Source organism: Chenopodium quinoa, unplaced genomic scaffold (assembly GCF_001683475.1).
Source record: "Chenopodium quinoa cultivar QQ74 unplaced genomic scaffold, ASM168347v1, whole genome shotgun sequence".
NCBI classification, from domain to species: Eukaryota; Viridiplantae; Streptophyta; class Magnoliopsida; order Caryophyllales; family Amaranthaceae; genus Chenopodium; species Chenopodium quinoa.
Genome location: NW_018743691.1, coordinates 3,811,965 through 3,832,516, shown reverse-complemented (window position 1 = coordinate 3,832,516; position 20,552 = coordinate 3,811,965). Strand labels below are relative to the sequence as shown.

Sequence of the window (20,552 nt, the reverse complement as noted above, 5' to 3'; positions counted from 1 at the left end):
TACTCCACATATCTTCCTCATCCCTAAATAGCCATCGCAACCCATCCAGAAATTCAGCCCAATCTTGAACCATTGAATTATGAAAGCCATATCCATTATGCCTCATAATATCAGTTGCAAGCCACCACCTTTCACTGGCCTGCCTATATCTAACTACATGAGGAATCCAAGTATTTAAGTACCATAATTCATTCCAATGCTTACAAACACAATTACACATCGCTTGCGCACGAGGGGTGCATTTAGGAAAAATATACATGCATAAGATTTCAGGAACAGATAATGCATGTGGAGCATCCTCTAGAGCAGCCATGTAATGAGGGTCGTCTATTGAATCCATTTGAAATACTACGTTACAAATCTTACAATATACTTGAATTCGAATAAAAATTGAACAAAACTGATAAATATTCTTTGTTGAAAAACTGGAAATGGATGGTTTTTTTTAACAAACTGAAGATATATATGAAAGGGTGTATAGATTTTTTTGAGAGTATGATGTTTGAAATACTTTATTTATATCAGTTTTCACTGCGCATTTTCCCAAGTAATTAAATTCTAAATCAATCAATTCACCATTTCCTGACTTTTTATCTGCCCACGTAATAATACTCAGTCCTAACATAAACTATTGTTATATAATTACTGTTTATATTTCTAATTTCTGATAAATTTAAACCATTATATGAAAATTTAAATCTATTATTTAACTAAATATATATTATTATAATTGACATTATTAATCTAATATCTGAATAAAATTGAACAAAATTGCTAAACATCATTTGTTGAAAAACTAGAAATGAATGGTTTTTTTTAACAAACAGAAGAGAAATATGAAAGGGTATATAGATTTTTTTGGGAATATAATGTTTTTTTGGGAGTATGACTTTAAAATACTTTATTTATATCAGTTTTTACTGTGCATTTTTCAAAGTAATTTAATTTTAAATTAATCAATACATCATTTCCCGGCTTTTTATGTGCCCAAATAATAATATTATAATTATTGACAAAAAAAAAACCTATTATATGAAAATTTAAATATACTAATTTTTGTCCAACAAGTATTTTATGGAAAAAAAAGACAATACATGAGAAACCAAAATAAAATCAAAGTACATTACTTTGATTTCATATACTATTTCGAAAAATCTAATATATCAAAAAACAAAAAAAACAAAACAAAACCCTATAATCTTAATCATCTTCTTGAGACTTTAAACTTGTTTTTTCTTTTGATTTTCTTTTGATTTTCTTTTTCTTCTTCTTGTTTCTTCTTTTGTTGATCGTCTTCTTTCTTTTTTTTGTTTTGTTCTTCCTGAAATTTTTCTTCAACCCTCTTTCTCTTACTCAGTTCTTCGATTTTGTTCTTCTCAACTTTTTCATACAGCTTCATCAACCCATTCTTCACTCTGTCTCTTCTCTCAAGTAGATCATTTAATCTCTTTTCAAAGTTATCAAAAACATTTTCTTCTGGATCGTTTGATAAAGTAGAAGACTGAGAATTGTTTTCCACATTTGAGGAAAAAAGAAAAAGAGTGTTTTAGGAGAGAGAATATACAGGAACACAAACATGCAAAATGTATGACCAATTCTTGGTTTTATAGACAAATATAAGAGATTAAAAAAATATTTTACTTTTAGAATAATTTTCTACGAATAATTCTTATTCTTACATTTTTGTCATCTTTATCCAAAAGTGTTGATAAATATCTTAATGTTAAATTTATTTATTTTAAATATCTTTATCCAAATCACAAAGTACTGAAAGCAATTCTAAGTAAAATCAAACACTAGTAAAACAACTCTATTTCCTGACTAATAAATTGCTATGCCTGACAAAAATTTGTTTATTACTGCCATTATATATCTAATATCTGACTATATAATGAAATTATTTGATTTATGTTGTCTAAGTAATGACTATAACTTTGCTAATTCCTAATGAATATAATGTAATTTCTGAAAAATATTTTCTAAAAACTGATAAAAATAAATCAAATTATTCTATAATTGTTGAAGAAAATAAATATATAATTGACATTATTTGTTTATAAGTTATCTAATATATGAACAAAATGTCCTAATTTCTGTATTAAAAAATGTTATCCCTGAAGAAACTACTAATATCTGACTAAACCACTTTAATTCCTGACTAATAAATTGTTATGCCTGACAAAAATAGATTAATAACTGACGTGAGTTATATAATATCTAACTTTGACTCATTAATACCTGACAAAAATTTATTAATGGCTGCCATTATATATCTAATATCTGACTATATAATGAAATTATTTGATTTATGTTGTCTAAATAATGAATATAACTTTGCTAATTCCTAATGAATATCATGTAATTCCTGATAAATATAATCTAAACACTGATAAAAATATATCAAATTGTTCTGTAATTGTTGAAGAAAATAAATATATAATTGACATTATTTTATTAATATGTAATTAAAACACTTTAATTCCTGAGTAGTAAATTGTTATTCCTGACAAAAATAGATTAATAACTGACTTGAGTTATATAATATCTAACTTTGACTCTTTAATTCTTGACAAAATTTTATTAATTTCTTCCATTATTTATCTAATATCTGACTATAAAATGAAATTATTTGATTGTTGTAGGTTTATCCAAATTCAAGACATAGACTATGTCTATGACATTTGCAAAAGAATTTTGTATCACACTTTGGAACTTTAAAAAACAACCCTGAATTCAAGAATATGTTTCACAAGTGCTTAAGTGGCTGTGATTCAGAATCAGAATTCGAAGATGTCTGGAACAAGATGGTTCAAAAATATGGATTAGAAAAAAAAGAGTGGTTTGATAGGTTGTTCGGGCTACGAGAAAAATGGTGCACTGCTTTGAGCAAAGATATTTTCTCTGCGGGAATCCTTTCATCTCAAAGAGTAGAAGTAACAAACAGAGCAATTTCATTTAAGGCCAACAGAACCACTAAACTTTTGGAGTTCTTCCATATATTTGAAGCTACTGTGAGAAGATGGAGAAGCACTGAAAAGAGTGACAACTTCAGATGTACTACTGAGAAACCAAAAACAAAAACAAAAATCTTAAAACATGTTGCTGAAGTTTATACTTTGAACTTATAAAAGGATTTTAAGTTGGAATTTGAGACTAGCCTAGGAGCATATGCAAAGGAAAAGCCAACTTCAATGCAATACGTCAAATTCTTTGATGTTTCTCTTGATGAAGATTATATGCACACCTATCAAGTCATATATCACTGTCAAAACAATGAATTTATGTGTTCTTGTATGTGCTTCACAGAGACTGGATTGCTGTGCTTTCACATTATCAAGATAATGCAAATGTATAGCATACATTCTATACCAGAGAGATACATTCTGAAACGTTGGACCAAGCTTGCTAAATCAAGGATATGGGATGAGAATGAATCAGGTACGTACATACTTTGTTATTTTAAAATTTATTACTTGTCTATTTAGTATAAAATAAAAATATCTTTATTCCTGAGCTAAATATTTTAATTACTAACATAAATAATTTCCTGACATAGAAATGCAACAGCTGACTTAAATAGTATAATACCTGTCCTAGATAATCTTATTCCTGATCTAAATAAAGTAATACCTGGTCAAAAAAATTTAATACATGAAAAAGATAATATTATTCCTGATATATTCAATCTAATTTCTGATTGAAACAATTTTTTTCCTGAAATATACAATCAAATTCCTGAAATATTCAAATTAATTCCTGATTAAAATATTTTAATACCTGACATACAAAATTTAATTCATGACAAAACAAATTTAATAAATGACAAAAATAATCTTATTCCTGAAAGATAATTAACAATGAACAACATATTATAATCAGATACAAATATTATTATTTCTGAAAATCATAGTTTAATATCTGATACAGATATTATTATTTCTGATATAAAATCAGATTTATTACAAACATAATCTTAATATTAAAAAACTTAAACATTGGTAATATTTTCTGCTTCATTAGGAAGCTTTTCAGTACCATCAGCATTAAAAATTCTAATGTAAATGGTATCACGATCATGGTAAATATCAAGTCTGTCTCCAGGAACTATGTTGTTAGTAGCTACGAAGTTTTCCCATTCACGATCAACCAACATACCACCATACCCTGTATCTTGTGGTATGCTTATGACTCTTACTTCCCAAAATCTATCTTCTCTGCCATTATTCCCAGCATAGACTCTTACTTGATGCCTGAATCTTAGAAGAAAAAACTTCCATTCTGTAGGAAGTGGCTGAAATTAAAAAAAAAAAAATGAAATCATTAAGTTTTTACTAAAACACAAAACAAATTTATAAATTTAGAACTTAATGTAAAATATATTTACCATACTAAGGCGATGAATTGTTTTGAAAGTAATAGTGCATTTTTCTTTATTTGCGTAGAAATCAACCATTATCTTATAACTCATGATTAGATGAAGAAAAATATAACTTATTGTTACAAAACTGCACCTTTTATAGAAACAATGAATATATTAATATAACTCTTTTAATAGAAAAAACTTGATTTAGAACAGGCTTTAAATAGAGAAGAGTTATGTAAGAACAACAATAATTAATCTGTAATTTAACAGAAAAAATTATAACCTCAGTCAAATTTAAATGACTTTTTAATGATGCAATAAATTACTTTTTCTAGATTAGAATGACTTTTCTGAGACACAATAAATTGCTTTTCAGATTTATAGAACTTTTTCATGACTTTATTCACTTTTGTATGACTTTTTTAAGAAATGAAATAAATTATTTTTTCAGATTTATATCAATTTTCAACATAATAATTTATCTTCTTGAAAAATTTGATATTTCTTCTGACAAATAAAATTTATCAGGAATAGAATCAATTTTGTCAGAAAACTTATGGCTCAAACAGAAAAAAATATCATGGCATAGCTTATTGCTGACTTTTCTTACATTTTTCATGACATAAATAATTTTATATCTGATATTATAATATTGTTTTAGCAGAAAATTATAACATTATTCCTGAGCTGCATATTTTATTCCTGAGTAAAATTTTTTTATTACTGACAAAAATGTAGTAATCTATTTTTTTTTTTTTGGTTAAGAAATTCAACTACAGATCATTCATTAATAAACACTCCTTGGAGGCAATCAATAACAAAGAATTTTTACAACCTTGTGACAATATGTCAAGGGAATGAAGAAGCATCAAAAATATGTGATGATGCTTTGGAACAAATGTACAAATCTGTAAGGAAAGTGTTCCAAACAAATGAAGAAAAAATTCGTGAACTTGATGAAGAAGAAGAGAGAAGAAATACAGTAAAAGATCCTAAACGGCCAAAAACAAAAGGAAGGCCAAAGAAGAACAAAAGAATTAGAGGACATTTTGAAAGAAGAAGAACAGCAACAAGAGATCCAAATGAGTTTGGAACAATAACTCCAAATCCGCAACTCATTTAATATTTCACTGCTGCTGACTTCTTCTATCATGAGGCCAATCTTCAAATATTTTTTTTATTCAAAATAATTGTAAAAAATACTATATTTTGGTATTTTAAGGTTTTATATTTTTTTATTACTCCTGAAAAAAATTATTTTATTTTCTGATTAGGACAATGTTATTCCTGACTAACCTAATTTTATTTCTGACATAAAAAATCTTATTGATGACGTACTCAAGTTTATTCCTGACGTACTCAAGTTTATTTCTGATTAGGACAATGTTATTTCTGACTAACCTAATTTTATTTTCTGATTAGGACAATGTTATTCCTGACTAACCTATGTCTATTCCTGACTAAAACAATTTCATTCCTGACTTAAAAAATCTTATTACTTACTAACTCAAGTTAATTCCTGATTAACTCAATTTAATTCCTGATTACGTAAAGTTAATTCCTGACTAACAAAATCTTATTCCTGACTATATCAATTTATACTCTGAACTTATTTCTAAGATTTTAAGTTGGAATTTGAGACCAGCCTAGGAGCATATACGTCAAATTCTTTGATATTTGTCTTGATGAAGATTATATGCACACCTATCAAGTCATATATCACTGTTAAAACAATTCCTGACTAGATCAATATTTTAATTCATTAATAATATTTGTAAAACATATTATTTTTAATTCTAATATATTTTGACTTGAGATTTTAGATTTATAATCAAAATTAAGTTTTGATAATTTTTATTATTCCTGACAGAATTAATCAAATTTCTGAAGAAAAAAATTCTATTCCTGACTAACATGTTTTATTTCCTGATAAACATCACTCATTTCTTAAATATAATTTCTGAACATAGTAATGATATTACTGACTAATATGATTTATTCCCTGAAAATATTCTCTCATTCCTTGAATATTATCTCCTAACTGAGTTTTGTTTTTCTTAATAAAAATAAACTATCTTATTAAAAAAAACGCATGTACACCTAATTGATAAATATTAAAGAAAAGCAAAATATATACATATATAAATAACTGTATAAACAAAGTTTATCAACCAAAACAGACCTAATATTTAACTACAAAAAGGTAATATATATACAAAATAAAATTATCTAACTTTGGTCTATATTCTTCTGTTTTTCCATTTCCTGTAGTTTCTTCTGCTCCAACTTGTATCTCCTATCTTTTTCTTTTTGTATAGCTTCTACATCCTTTTTATATTGAGCCTCAAGCTTCTTCCTTGCAGGCTGAGCTTTTAAAATTTTGTCTTTGTTAATAGAAAATTCAATGCAAGAATTCCATAATTGCTTGCGCAAAAAATTGTCTTCTCTATTAACCAAATTATATGCTATTCTGCATCTATACAACTTTCGATTTTGTTTCTGCAAATTTATACAAAAATAAAGAAATAAAAACACTAAAAAAAAATTAGTTTAAATAAAATAAAATATCAAGAAAGAAAAACACTTACGCTTTTTAAATCAATTAGTCCTCCATCAAATCCATTGTATTTTTGCATACACATTAATGCAAAAATCCCACAATCATAATTTTCAGTGCTAGTCTTCCAACTAAAAACTGGAGTATTCCATGTCAAGGTAGGAATCTTATTTGCTAAAGGATGTCCTTTACTTTCCAAAAAGCGATGAACAGCTCTGATCTGTAAATATATATATAAATTTTTATATATAAACATTTAAAAGTGTAATATTTAAGAAACAAAATGAAATAGTTACTAGACAACAAACTTACCAAATACTTATCGATTAAATCCAAGTCAGATCGATCAATGTCAGTCCTGTTATTTATCCAAACTATACGTGGAGTTATATCAGGAATAAGATTGAAAACCATCAGAGAGTGTAGTGATTTTTGTACCAAATGGGAAAGATTAACTGCAACAATAAAAAAAAAAAAAAAGAAGACAAATTATTATAAGTTTTTTTTTTGACAGAATAAATTATTATAAGTTATAGACCAATACCTGACTTAAACTTTTATATTTTTATCTGTTAGTTTTATAAATCATAAGAGTATAGTTTTATATGAGTTTTATATTACAATGTCTGACTGAATGATAAATGACATAAATAATCTAATACTTGATAATTCCTGACAAATAATATCTAATTACTGATTATAATAATAAAATTCCTGACAAAATATTGAAATCTTTGATAATTCCTGACTAAAAATATCTAATTACTGATTATAATAATATAATTTCTAACTAAATATAATAATAATATATTATCTTGCAGTATAAATTATTGATATCTGACTAAAATTTAATTCCTAATCAATATACCTTAATTCCTGAATAGAATAATAATATTAAAAACTTAAATTGTTTAGTCTGACAAAATACAACAATACATGATATAAATCATCTAATATCTGACTAAGCATAGTAATTCCTGACTAATAAAATCTTATTCTTGATTATAATAATCAAATTTATGATTAAATATTGTAAGTTAATCAAACAGTGTAAAATATAAGATTGTCTAATTACTACATTAAATATCTTTATACATGAAAAAATTAGATGAATACCTGATTATAAAAGCTAGTATTTGAATTTAAAAATATATTACCTGAGTAAAAACAACAAAATAAATTTAATAACTTACCAACTCTGCTTCTGTTATGTTTAAATTTGGAAAACGATCAACCCATTTTTGAATAGCAGCATGAACATCTTTAGCATCATGTTTTTTCAATTCCATATTGAGCTCAAATTTTTTCAACTTCTCCTTAAAAGTTGCATATTCTTCTGGATTATTTTCCAAAGAATTCAAAATTTTTTCCTGTTCTTTTATCTTCTTGACATTTGTTTTGTATTTATCTCTCTTTATTAAATATCTCTGTACAGAATCCTACAAAACAAAAAAAATTGAAACATATATTATGTTATATACATATAAATTATAAACATTATAAGTAAAGAAAAAAAAAATAAAAAAATAAAAAAAATAACTTACAGCAACTCCAGTAAAAAAAACAAATCTTTTGTACTGAAATATTCCTCTGTTAGTTATTTTGCTCTCTTCAAGATTCAAAGCAGAAGCCCAAGTATCATGAATAGCACTATTAATCCAGACAGAGGGGCGCACCGAACAAAACTCCTCTTTCACCAAAATAATATCGCTTTGCGAAAGATCTTCAGTTTTAAACTGACAGATAACATCACCTATATCTTCCACATATAGTCTATTGTTACGCACCTTTACTCCCTCATCTTCTCCTGTAGGATCTAACTCACGCTCCTCATCATATTTTCTAAAAAAGAGGAAGTCACACTTATATCTTTCATGCTCAGTTAAATTTTTCAGATACAAAGGCTTATTTTCCTGCAAACTCCTAGGGACAATCATTTCTCGATTTTGAATCGGAATCTTATCAATAGGGGGATCTACCCAATCTGAATCCAAACTAGATGCTTCCAAATTAGCCTGCAATTCCAACAGTTGTTTATCTCTTAGATATTGTGATCTCTCAGCCTTTTTTTCAGCATATGCATCAACAACAATAAATTCAATTTCAGGAGGGACATTTTTGTCAGTAGAAACTTTATCCACATCAATTAACTGAATGTGAGTTTTAGGAGGCTGAGGTCCTATTTCCATAAACTCATCTTGAGGTGATTCAGCAGCAGTAGGAGTAGGAGTTTTGTCTATTACAATAAGGGTAGAAAGAGGAGCACTAGGAGATTTTACAACTTCAGTTGGAACAGATTCATTAGCAACCGTTTCCGTTTCAACATATTTATTTCTCAATAAATCTAAAACTTCAGTTGTATCTCTAGGCTGAGCTTCCTACAGAAAAAATAATATGTATTAAAATAAAAAACAAATAACTTAAATACAAACAAAAATAACCTATATTTTTATTACTGACAAAATTAATCTAATAGCTGATTGAATAAATCTTTTTCCTGATTAAGAATGTATTATTTTGAAAAAAAGAAGTAAATTTCTAATCAAAAAATTATTATTCCTGACTAAAATATTCTAATAACTGACAATGACAACTTTATTGAACTAAAATTTCTAATTCCTGATAGGAATATTCTTATTACTGACAAAATTAATCTAATAGCTGATTGAATAAATCTTTTTCCTGATTAAGAATGTATTATTTTGAAAAAAAGAAGTAAATTTCTGATCAAAAAATTATTATTCCTGACTAAAATATTCTAAAAACTGACAATGATAACTTTATTCTTGATGAACAACTAGAGTTAAAATTTAGATCTGAACAAAATTTTATCATTTTTTGCACAAATCATCTAAAAACTGAGTAAAATATAATTATTCCTAATACAGTAAATCTAATTAAAAACCCAACTATATTTTAAATCATGACAAAATAAATCTAATTCCTGACAAAACTTATATAATATATGACAAAAAAATCTAATTCCTGACCAGAATAATTTAACTCGTGAAAAAATAACAAAAAAATTACCTGATTCACAACATCAATAGGTGATTGTTGTTCTTCTGTAACTTTTCTCTGACCAACATCATCAGATTTAGTAAAAACCTGAAAACATATGTATAATAGAAATAAAAAATAAATAAATTTATTTATATAAAATATTCAATTTTAATACAATAATTACTAGTATTTTAATAAATTATTCAAATAAAATACAAATATTAGACCTTAGATGTGCTGTCATCATCTTTGTCATTTTTTGTTTCTTCTTTAACAGTTACCGGAACTTCTTTTTCGGTAACTTCTGCAATTTGCTCCTTTGATGGTTGAGGAGAAGGAGGAGTAGGGGTAATTAAATTAAATTTTGGCATAGACTGATCTCCCATTGAAAAAGTCCTACCTTCTTGCACAATCCTAGCCTGATTATCATTAAAACCCGCAGAATAAACTTCATTGAGTCCCCTAACTTTCCTTGGTGTCCTAGGAGGTGATGTTGAAGAACCAAAAACAACCTCCTTATCAACTAAACTAACCATAATTTCACCTGGTGCTGTGACAGGTTCAGAATTTACAGCAGTAGTTTCAACTTCTGAAACAGGAACATCAGTTACATTGTCAACAACAGCAACTTCTGCACCAAGTGAAACATCAGCAACAGGTCCTTGGTGAACAGGAGCAGCTTCTGAACCAAGTGAAACATCAGCTTCATCTTCATTTTTTTCTGGTATCTGTTCAGGGTTACCAGTTTCAGGTACATCAAATTCTTCTTCTTCTTCTTCAGATTCTTTTTCTTCATTTCTATCTTCTAATTTATCACTTGTAGGTATATCTTGACTAAAGACTTTTGACAAATCAAGATCAACAATAACATTATTCACCTGTATAAAATAAACATTAATATAAAAAATAAAAATTAAGTTAAATTTCATATAAAAATTAAAGATAAAGGTAATAAAACTTACAATTTCATCAGACTTAAGTTTAAGATCAAAATTATCCAATTCAGTGGCTAACTCTTTGCTCTTCATAGCAGCTAACACTATTTCATCAATTTTAGCTAAGAATTGTGGATTGGAATATATATCATCTTCTCCTTGAGATTGAGATTCTTGTGAACTTTTTATTGCCTCATCCCTCAAGTTATTAGCAAAATCAATTTGGTTCTCTGATACAATCTTCAAGTCACGACCAAATTTCATCATTTTTTTTTTCACAGGCTGATAAAAAAATTGAGTTTAAAAAATGAATGAGTTAAATATAATAACATATCCAACATAAAAGACACTCAATATTCTAATTCCTGATAAAAATTAAATAATTACTGAATAAAACAACATTATCCATGAAACTAATACCTTATTTACTGACTATAAAATATTAATTCCTGACAAAAAATGATGTTATTCCTGACAAAAATAATGTTATTCCTGTTAAAAGTAATATAATTTCTTATGAAAAATAATGTTTTACCTAATTCCTGACTAATAATATATAATTCCTGATCATACTAGTCGTATTTCTAACTTGAACTGGCTAATTCCTGAAATTAAGAATGTTAAAATAAACCAAGAACTTAATTAAATTATCTAATATATGAAGAAAACAAACTAAATCCTGATTATAATAATCTTATTTCTGGAATAAAATTGTTAAATAGAAAACAGTTACTATTGACATCATCAATTGGGTATTTAATTTTTTTATTACTGATAAACATATATAAATTCCTGATAAAAATATTCTTATATCTGACTTAATAATTTCTAAATTTTAGAATTATATAACACACTTGAATGCAATTGAGATATAAGTTATTTCCTGATTAAAATTATTCCATTCCTGAAAAAAACTATGAAATTCCTGATCAACATTCTCATATTAATAATGATATCAAATTTCTTATTCCTAATAAAACTAAATTAAACTAAACTTAATGACAGGTTATAATAAAAAAAGCTTTCAGAATTTAGTGCATAATAACAGATAATAAATAATGAACTCTTGAATTAAAAGCTTTAATAAATTAATAATAAAAAAAAGACATTTTAAACTTACATCAATATCCATTTTATCAATCTCATCATCAGTTGGGTATTCTTTAGGAATTTTGTACATGACATATCTAGCTTTGTCATCATCAGCTTTGAACTCAATTGGGGCAGATAGTAAACCCTGACTAGGGCTGGAAAATGGATCAGGTCGGGTCAGGTTCGTGTTCGGGTCAGCTGATTTCGGGTCAGCTACCCCTCAACCCGAACCTGATCCATTTAAGTTTTTGGGTTGAGAACCCCAACCTGAACCTGATATTTTCGGGTTCGGGTCAACCCGAAAGTAACCTGAATTGACCTGATTTTTTTATTTGGGTTTAAATCAGGTCATTTTGACCTGAAAATGACCTGATAGTAGCCGGGTTTGGTTCAACCCGAATATAACCTGATTTTTAAATTAAGTTATTTAGCAAGTCTAATTAAAGATTAGATACAAAAATATAGTATACTAAATAAATAACAAATCAGAATTCAAAATCAATCAATGTTTTTGATTTTTTTTTTTACAAACTTTATCCAACATAGTTCTCAAATAATGTACAATGTTGAAGCAAGCTGAAGCAAGTTGAAGCAGAGACTTGAAGCAAGCTGAAGCAGAGGCTATGTTTGTGGCGTGTAAGGATCCAAATCTGATAAAAATAATTTAAGCAAATATCAATAATAAAGTACTCAATCCCAACAATACAATAATATAACAAACACAAACATCAATTAAAATAAAAAATACAATATCATATAATTAAATTATGGTTTGAATAACAACTAAAACAACAAACAACATCAAAATTAGGCTTTGAATAGCAAAGAAAAACAACAACAACAGACATGCAAGATTCGTATCTAAACAACCAAAAAATCGTATAAAAGCAAAATTCAAAATAGCAATTACCTTGAAGGTTGAAGTGGTGAATCTTTAAACACTTAAATTATGAAGGAGAGGAAGATCTAAGGATGGGAAAAACCGAGAATAATTTATTTGGATTGGAGGTTTCAACTTTCAAGAGTTTAGAGTTGAAGAGAGAGAGGAGGAGGAGGAGAGAGCCTAAACGGCTGATTGAGTGAGGAGGAGGCATTAAGGATTTTAGGGTTTTAGATACTAGTTACATATTTGGGCTTGGGCTGAATTTTAATCCATCAGGTTTGTTTTTTTTTTATTTTTTTATTTTTTTTATACCGTATAATGTTCGAGTTTATCAGGTCGGGTTCGGGTTGACCCGACCTGATTTTGACCTGAAATTTATTTCGGGTTAAGTGGGTCGTTTTCGGGTTGAGATTTTCAACCTTAACCTAACCCATTTAATTTCGGGTTCGGGTTCGTGTCGACCCATTTAAGTTTTCGGGTCGAAAAACTCAACCCTAACCCACTTTTTTCGGGTCGGGTTTTCGGGTCGGGTCAGTTTTTGCCAACCCTAACCCTGACCATCCTTATTTTTACCAGAATCAATAAGGGCAGATTGTACACCCTGACCTTCCATATTTCCAACAGAATCTTCATCATCATTAGTATCTTCAAGTTTAAACTCAATGTTATCCAGCTGAAAAGATTTAAGAATCTCCTGTTCACTTTTGCCAGCATACTGTAATGGTAATGTTTGATGATACAATTTCACAGAACCATAATCAATATTTTCAGCAACCGCTTTAATCCGCTCATTCAGAGATTCACATGACCAATTCATTACAAATGGCTTCCTATCTAAAGTGGTACCAAACTAAAACTTTTGTAAAAAAGCAATTATAAAGGCAACCAAACAGCCATTTACTTGTTTTGATTTACTTTTCAATTCTTGTCCTTCCTTCTTCTTCAAAACAAAGGACTGAAACTCTGCTATAGATGTACATAACCAATCCATCACATAACCAGCCCAGTTGTAAGTCTTTATGAAACGTACATCTTCCAAAGACTTTATGATGTTAAAATTAGGGGACTTATCACCAATTGGAGCCAAAAAATTAGAAACATCAGCAAACATAACAAATAGTCTCTTAAATTCATAACCTCCACCCCTATATTTCTCAAACAATGATTGATAAGTAAGAAAATTAACATACGTCTTCTTCTTCTTACTTTGAGCTGGTCTTTCAGATTCCTTCTTCTTACTTTCAATACCTTTTTCAGATTCATCACCAGTTTTCCTCTTCTTTTTTTTGTTACTTTCAGATTCATTTTCTTTTTCCAAATCTTCTTCTCCATCCAAACCTAAAAATTTCCTCCACTCTGACTTCAAATAATCATCAGGATTAAAACCTTTTTTGTTTTTGGAAATCTCTTTTACAGGTATATCAGTAAAAGGAATGCCCAAAACATCAGCAATATCAGAACTGTCAATATGAATGGCATGTTCTTTTTTACCAACAATCAGATTTCTTGCCTTAGGATTATAATGAGTTACCATATAACCATACAACTGGTGACTGATATTATCCTTCAAGTTCATATTAAGCAACCCACCAAACCCAATATCTTTCACATCCTTTTTTTGCTGATCACTTAAATCTTCCATAATTTGACAAAGATGACTAGGCCAGATTTATTACCAAGCTCTAAGTCTTCAATATCATCTTCACTAAGAATTATGAAAGTTTGAAAAGTAAAAAATCACATTAAAATTGAGAGATTTTTAAAACATATATTTAAGATAAAAATCTTTAAGCAAATCACACAGTACTGAGAACCACTATGAGTAAAATAAAAAACTAATAACTGACAAAATTTATGTAATATCTGACTAAAACGTGCTAAATGTTGACGTTTAAATTGTTATTCCTGAATAAAATTCACCAAAGCATGAGATTTATTTTCTTACCATTCTAATTCCTGACTATTAATATTTAATTCCTGATTATATTAATCTTATTTCTGTCTTGAACTTGCTAATTCCTGAAATTTAGAATGTTATGCTAGACCAGAATAGACAAAGAACTTAATTAAATTATCTAATATATGAAGAAAGCAAGCTAATTCCTGATTATAATAATCTTATTTCTGGCTTCAAATTTTTAAATACAAAACTGTAACTATTGACATCATCGATTGATTAATTTATTTTTTTATTACTGATAAACCTAGATCAATTCCTGATATAAATTTGCTAATATCTAACTAAAACTTGATAATTTCCAACTTTTAGAATTATATGTCTGACTTGAATACACCAATTCCTTAAGCACACTATCTAATATCTGACTAAACAATCCTAATTCCTGGCTAATAAAATATAATTCTTGAAAATAATAATCTTATTCCTGACTTACCAAAATAAAATATTATAACCACATATATGTGTTTATTTCACAAGAAAATATACAAGTATTCAACATGAAACAACAAATACAAAATGCTATGTCTTTTTGCGAAATAAATAGAATACAATTTCACACCTAACAGGTCGACTTCGTTTAGACCCAGGTTTAGGACCACGCTTCTTCAATGGTGGTTCTGAATCGACCCTACAAAATGGAATAATAAATTATAAAAATGATTGTTTTAAAAAAAAATAACTGAAGTATAACCTAGAAAATAACTGAAGTATAACCTAGAAAATAACTGAAGTATAAAAACCTTTCAGCCATTGCAACTGTATTCTCTTTTTTTCGAGGTTGTTTACTTCGTTTCTGATAAACTTTTAAGGGAGAAGAATCTTTAATCGACGACATTAATTGAGTCGAAAATGAAGAATGTTAGGGTTTATAAAGAAGTAAAAATTAAGTAATGAAGTAAAATTAAACTAGAAAATGAAGTAGTTATGCTAATTAGTCAGAAATGTGAAATTAAGTCGATAGTAATGGAGTGTAACTGTTAGAAATGGAGTGGAAGAAGAAATCGTGGGTGAGAAGAAGAAGGAGGAAGGCGGAACGATGGAAAAAAAAAAGGTCTATTTAAGGTTCGGGCCACGCGCGGGCTAATATTTAATAAACGGGCCGAGCGCGGGCCAGTAAATAGAACGGACTCACATGAGTCCGTTCTACACAGTATTTTTCGAAAAAAATATTTAAATTGAAACGGTTTAAATCCTCTATTTGAATTTTTAAACACCTTATTATAATAATGTGCAAACTCAAATTGTATGTATAGCCTATTCAAATGATGTATTTTTCCTCCATAAACTTCCTTTTGCAATCACCCTCCCTTAGCTTAAAGCATTAGCATCAATAGGATTTTTATCTTTTTAGCTCACTTTTTTGTTGGCTTTAAGGTTTCTCATGGAGGTGCAAGAGGAGAGCTAGGAGGATCCTCTTAGAGCATACCCATTGGTTACCCTTTTGTAGTGGGCATGAGGAGAGAGAAGATAAAATAATATTGAAAAAAAAAAAATTCATCAATTTTGGAGAGAGAAATGCCATGACGTTTGGCAAAAGGTGGGCAAAGAATTAGAGTCCATCACTTGTCCTGCTATAATTGACTGATACGGAGTAGTATTTATTTTTTATTTTCTTTTTAGTTATTTAGTACAAGTATAATCAAGAAAATATTTAATACTTCTTTAAAAAAAAAAAGAAAATATTTAATACTAGGGTAAGTAGTGGGCAACCAATAAGAGTATATGGGCATAAGTAGATATGAAAATTGGTCATAAATGAGATGGAAAAGAGAGATATGAATTAAATATTTGATGACCACCATTGGCATGGGCAAGCATTGACTTTGCTCTTAGAGAACACCCATTGGTTGCCCTTTTTGTAGTGGGCATGAGGAGAGAAGATGAAATAATACTAAATTTTTTTTACAAAATAATTCATTGTTTTTGGAGAGAAAAATGTTATGACCCCGTTATGGCCATGACCTTGACCTTGACCTTGACCTTTGGCAAAAGGTGGGCAAAGGATTAAGGTTCGCCACTTGTCCTGCTAAAATTGACTAATAATGTCTTTTTTTAATATTCTTGTTTAGTACAAGTATGATAAAGAAAAGATTATTGACTAAAGTAATAAATGAGAGTATATGGGTATAAGTGGGAATGAAAATTGTGCATGAATGAGGTGCATGAATGAGTATTTGATGACCACCGCCATTGGCTTAGACAACCAATGAGTTTAGAGAAAACTCTTCCTCATGAACCATGTAAAATGTTGAGAGAAGTTGTCCTTATGTCCGCGTTCATGATTAATGTTTGCATGCAAACCACAATTTGGCATTGCAAAAGTATTGACTACATTGGACATCTTTTTTGATTTGTTTTATTATATTCAACACCATTTTTATTTGTCACGTTAATAAATAAAAACGATCATAAAATATGCAACCTTTGTTCTTGAAGGTTCTTTACACTCACTATTTGCACGGAGTGTAGTGTAATATTAAACTATTAATATCTCTGATTTTGCATTTCAAAAAATTATAAAAAGGTAATATTTGAAAAATTAATTGAGATGATTCAAACAAGATCCTACATAACTATATTTTGAAATACGTAATAATGAGTATAATAGTTAAAGTTAATAACTTTGGACACATATTTCAAAGTGTCACGATCTTTCGATTTAGTGGTAACTAGTTAATGCTCGAGTTATGCTCGGGTTTTTTCAGTTAATACATGGTTGGCTTATTTTTATGATAACATGAAAAATAAAATTTGTATAATGATTTACTTAGTTGTCGAAAACTGGAATTATCAATACGTAACATACATTTTTTTTAATTTGATCAAATTGAAAGCCAGGATTATGTATATTAAAATTTAAAATTTCTATCTCATTTTTAATCTTGATAAAATTATTATTTATTTTTTATGAAAAAAATGTCAATAAAAAAAAAGGTTTTTGGAGGGAAAATTTATAATACTTCGTATGTCGTTGACACGTGTAAGCTAAGAATTATTTTGGGGATTACTTTAGTATATTAGTATAGATAATAAATTAACGTTTACAAAGTAATAGCAGGAGAGTATCATTTTCCGTCCAGCTTTTTCATTAAGAATAATATTCCCCTTCAAGTTTGAATTCAAAAACAGTTTGAAATCTTTATATAGTTTTTTAAACACCCAATTATACATCGCAAACTCAAAATGTATGTGGGCAGTGGCGAATCCAGGATTTGATTAATAGGTTGTCCCATCGTACATCGACCGCATATAATATATCAAAAAATAATCAAAGCTTGAATAATGAACAAAAAAAATACATAAAAAAGTTCATTTCATAAAGTAATTTAAATTCATATTACAACTAAAAAAGTACTAAATTTATTACAATTGCTCCCGGCGAGTTTTCATGTTTTGATAACGAATTACAGTATCATCCATGCTAACATTGTAAAACAAATCTCTTTCTAGATAAGTAATAAGACAGTCATTCAACATTTGATCTCCCATGCTATTACGCAATTTATCTTTCACTTGCGTCATTCCCGAAAATACTCTTTCTACACTTGTCGTTGCAACGGGAAGAATCAACACCAACTTCAAAAGTAATTAAGTAGACTCGATCATGAGTTTCAAACTTTCCCGTCTCAACAAGTTTCATAGAAAGTTCACTTAGACCCTTCAAATTCCAAAATCTCTCATCATTTCAAACATCAACAATGAAATTTTCAAGTGAATGTTCAAAAAATAATAACTCGGAGCTTGAAAATTCATTGGGAAAACTTGGCAAGTTGAACTAATTTTCTTTTATCAAAAGAATGAAACCGATTTGCAGGATTAAAGCAAGACATATACACAAGTAATTCCTTACTTACCTCGGGAAATCGATTTTCAAGTTCTTGTAATTGAAGATCAATGACACTTAGAAAAACTTCAACTTTAAAATGATAAAGATTAGTCACTTGTGGACCTTTACCTCTATACATTCTTCTCCCAAGAACAATATATTGCCCCTCCATGTTTGGAACCTCAATGTCATATTTAGCCATAAATGAAGTGACTTTTTCCATATGTGAATCCCATCCTTCATCTCTCAACTTTTGCAAACTAGTCTTGGTTACATCAACCATGACCATTGCATTTACAATATCTTGATCATGTTTTTGCAATGCCACATTGAACGCATTTGTAATTCCAAATATATCAACCATCAAGTGTGCCACAAACACAAAATCAAATGACATCAACAAGTGTGTAATAGATTTTGCTTTATTCGAATCAAGTGTATCAGATACTTCTGCAATGGAATCAAGTGACAAAAGTATTGAAGGATAAAAATCAAGCACATTCAAAATGGTTTCAAAGTGAGATTCCCAACGAGTATCACAAGGTCTACATAAGCCACGTTCTTGATTTAAACCAGTTCCCAATTCAATTTCACCCAAGGATAATGCTTCTACAACCCCTTGACGTTTTTTTTCTTGAAGAAATTCTTTCCTCTTAGGTGAACCTCCCACAAAGTTCAAGAGAGGTGCAACTACATCAACAAAAAGCCAACCACAATCTGAGTTTTTCTTAGTAAGAGCAACTTGTGTCAATTGAAGTTGATGAGCAAAGCAATGAACATAGTATGCTTGAGAACATTCATTCAAAATTGGAGTTTTAAGGCCATTGATTGAACCTTGCATATTACTTGCCCCATCATAACCCTGACCTCGAACTTGTGAGAAAGTTAAAGAATGTTCCATGAGTAATGAATCAATAGCAGTTTTGAGAGTCAAAGAAGTAGTACCAAGAATACGCACAATACAAAGAAAACGTTCTCACACTTCCTCCTTTTTATTAACAAATCTCAAACAAAGTGCTATTTGTTCCTTATCGGAAACATCTGCAGATTCATCAGCAAGAATAGCAAAAAAAACCACCATCAAGTCCATCCAATATTGCTTTAATTGTTTCTTTTGCACAAGCATTGATTATATCTTTTTGGACACTTGGAGAAGTAAGTTGACAATTACCAGGAGCCATTTTAAAAACAACTTTGGAATACTCAGGATCATGGTTTGAAAGAAGAGTTAATAACGAAAGAAAGTTACCTCTAGACAATGAGCTTTCCTTTTCATCATGACCACGAAAGGCAACCCTTGAAACAATAGCCATCTACTGGTTTCAATTGAAGCTTATAATCTCTTACGATAGACACTCATGGTTTCTGCGGTTTGTTTTGATAAAGCGGTGGCAATGCTACTCATTTGATTCATGGAATAATTCATACCAATCACGGCATTATTGTGAGCACTCTTGTGTCCACCAACATACTTTACAATTGTATCTCTTCTATTCCAATATCAGATGCCTCCATTAACAAAAGCATCGGCCACTACAACTTAATAAAGCAAAGGTAACAATGCAAAACCATTGCCTAATATAAAAAAAGTGTTGCCTTGTAGCTAAGACAACACATATGAGGCGTAATTTATGCCCCCGTTCATAAGGCAACACATTGTTATTCAAAGGCAACAATTTTGAAAGCTTAGGTAAAATGATACATAAGGCAACACTTTAACAAAGACAACAAATGAAAAATGTTGCCATATAAGAAGATAATTCAAAAATGTTGTCACTCCCAAGCATTTAGTAGTAGGTAGGGCTCGAACTTGTGACCTCAGAGTCACAAGGTGAGTTCCCCACCAACTCTACCAAACTTGCTCATATATATATATATATATATATATATATATATATATATATATATATATATATATATATATATATATATA

At 28.8% G+C, this 20,552-nt stretch overlaps 1 protein-coding gene across 1 annotated transcript; it reads right to left on the bottom strand.

Annotated features, from left to right (window-relative positions):
- Positions 1 to 18,156: 18,156 nt before the first annotated feature.
- LOC110683906 lies at positions 18,157 to 19,520 on the bottom strand. The gene is made up of 2 exons (XM_021860311.1): positions 18,648 to 19,520; positions 18,157 to 18,369 (listed from the first exon to the last, which is right to left on the bottom strand). The coding sequence occupies exons 1-2, from the start codon at positions 19,518 to 19,520 to the stop codon at positions 18,157 to 18,159; spliced, it is 1,086 nt and encodes a 361-aa protein (XP_021716003.1).
- Between the last annotated feature and the right edge of the window lie 1,032 nt (positions 19,521 to 20,552).

What these genes read in the sequence shown, in the direction of transcription:
- LOC110683906 (XM_021860311.1), bottom strand. Translation starts at nt 19,520, where the DNA reads ATGGAACATTCTTTAACTTTCTCACAAGTTCGAGGTCAGGGTTATGAT. An exon ending in TTGAAAATCGATTTCCCGAG is followed by an intron (nt 18,370 to 18,647) that starts GTAAGTAAGGAA and finishes TTACTTTTGAAG; the next exon opens with TTGGTGTTGATTCTTCCCGT.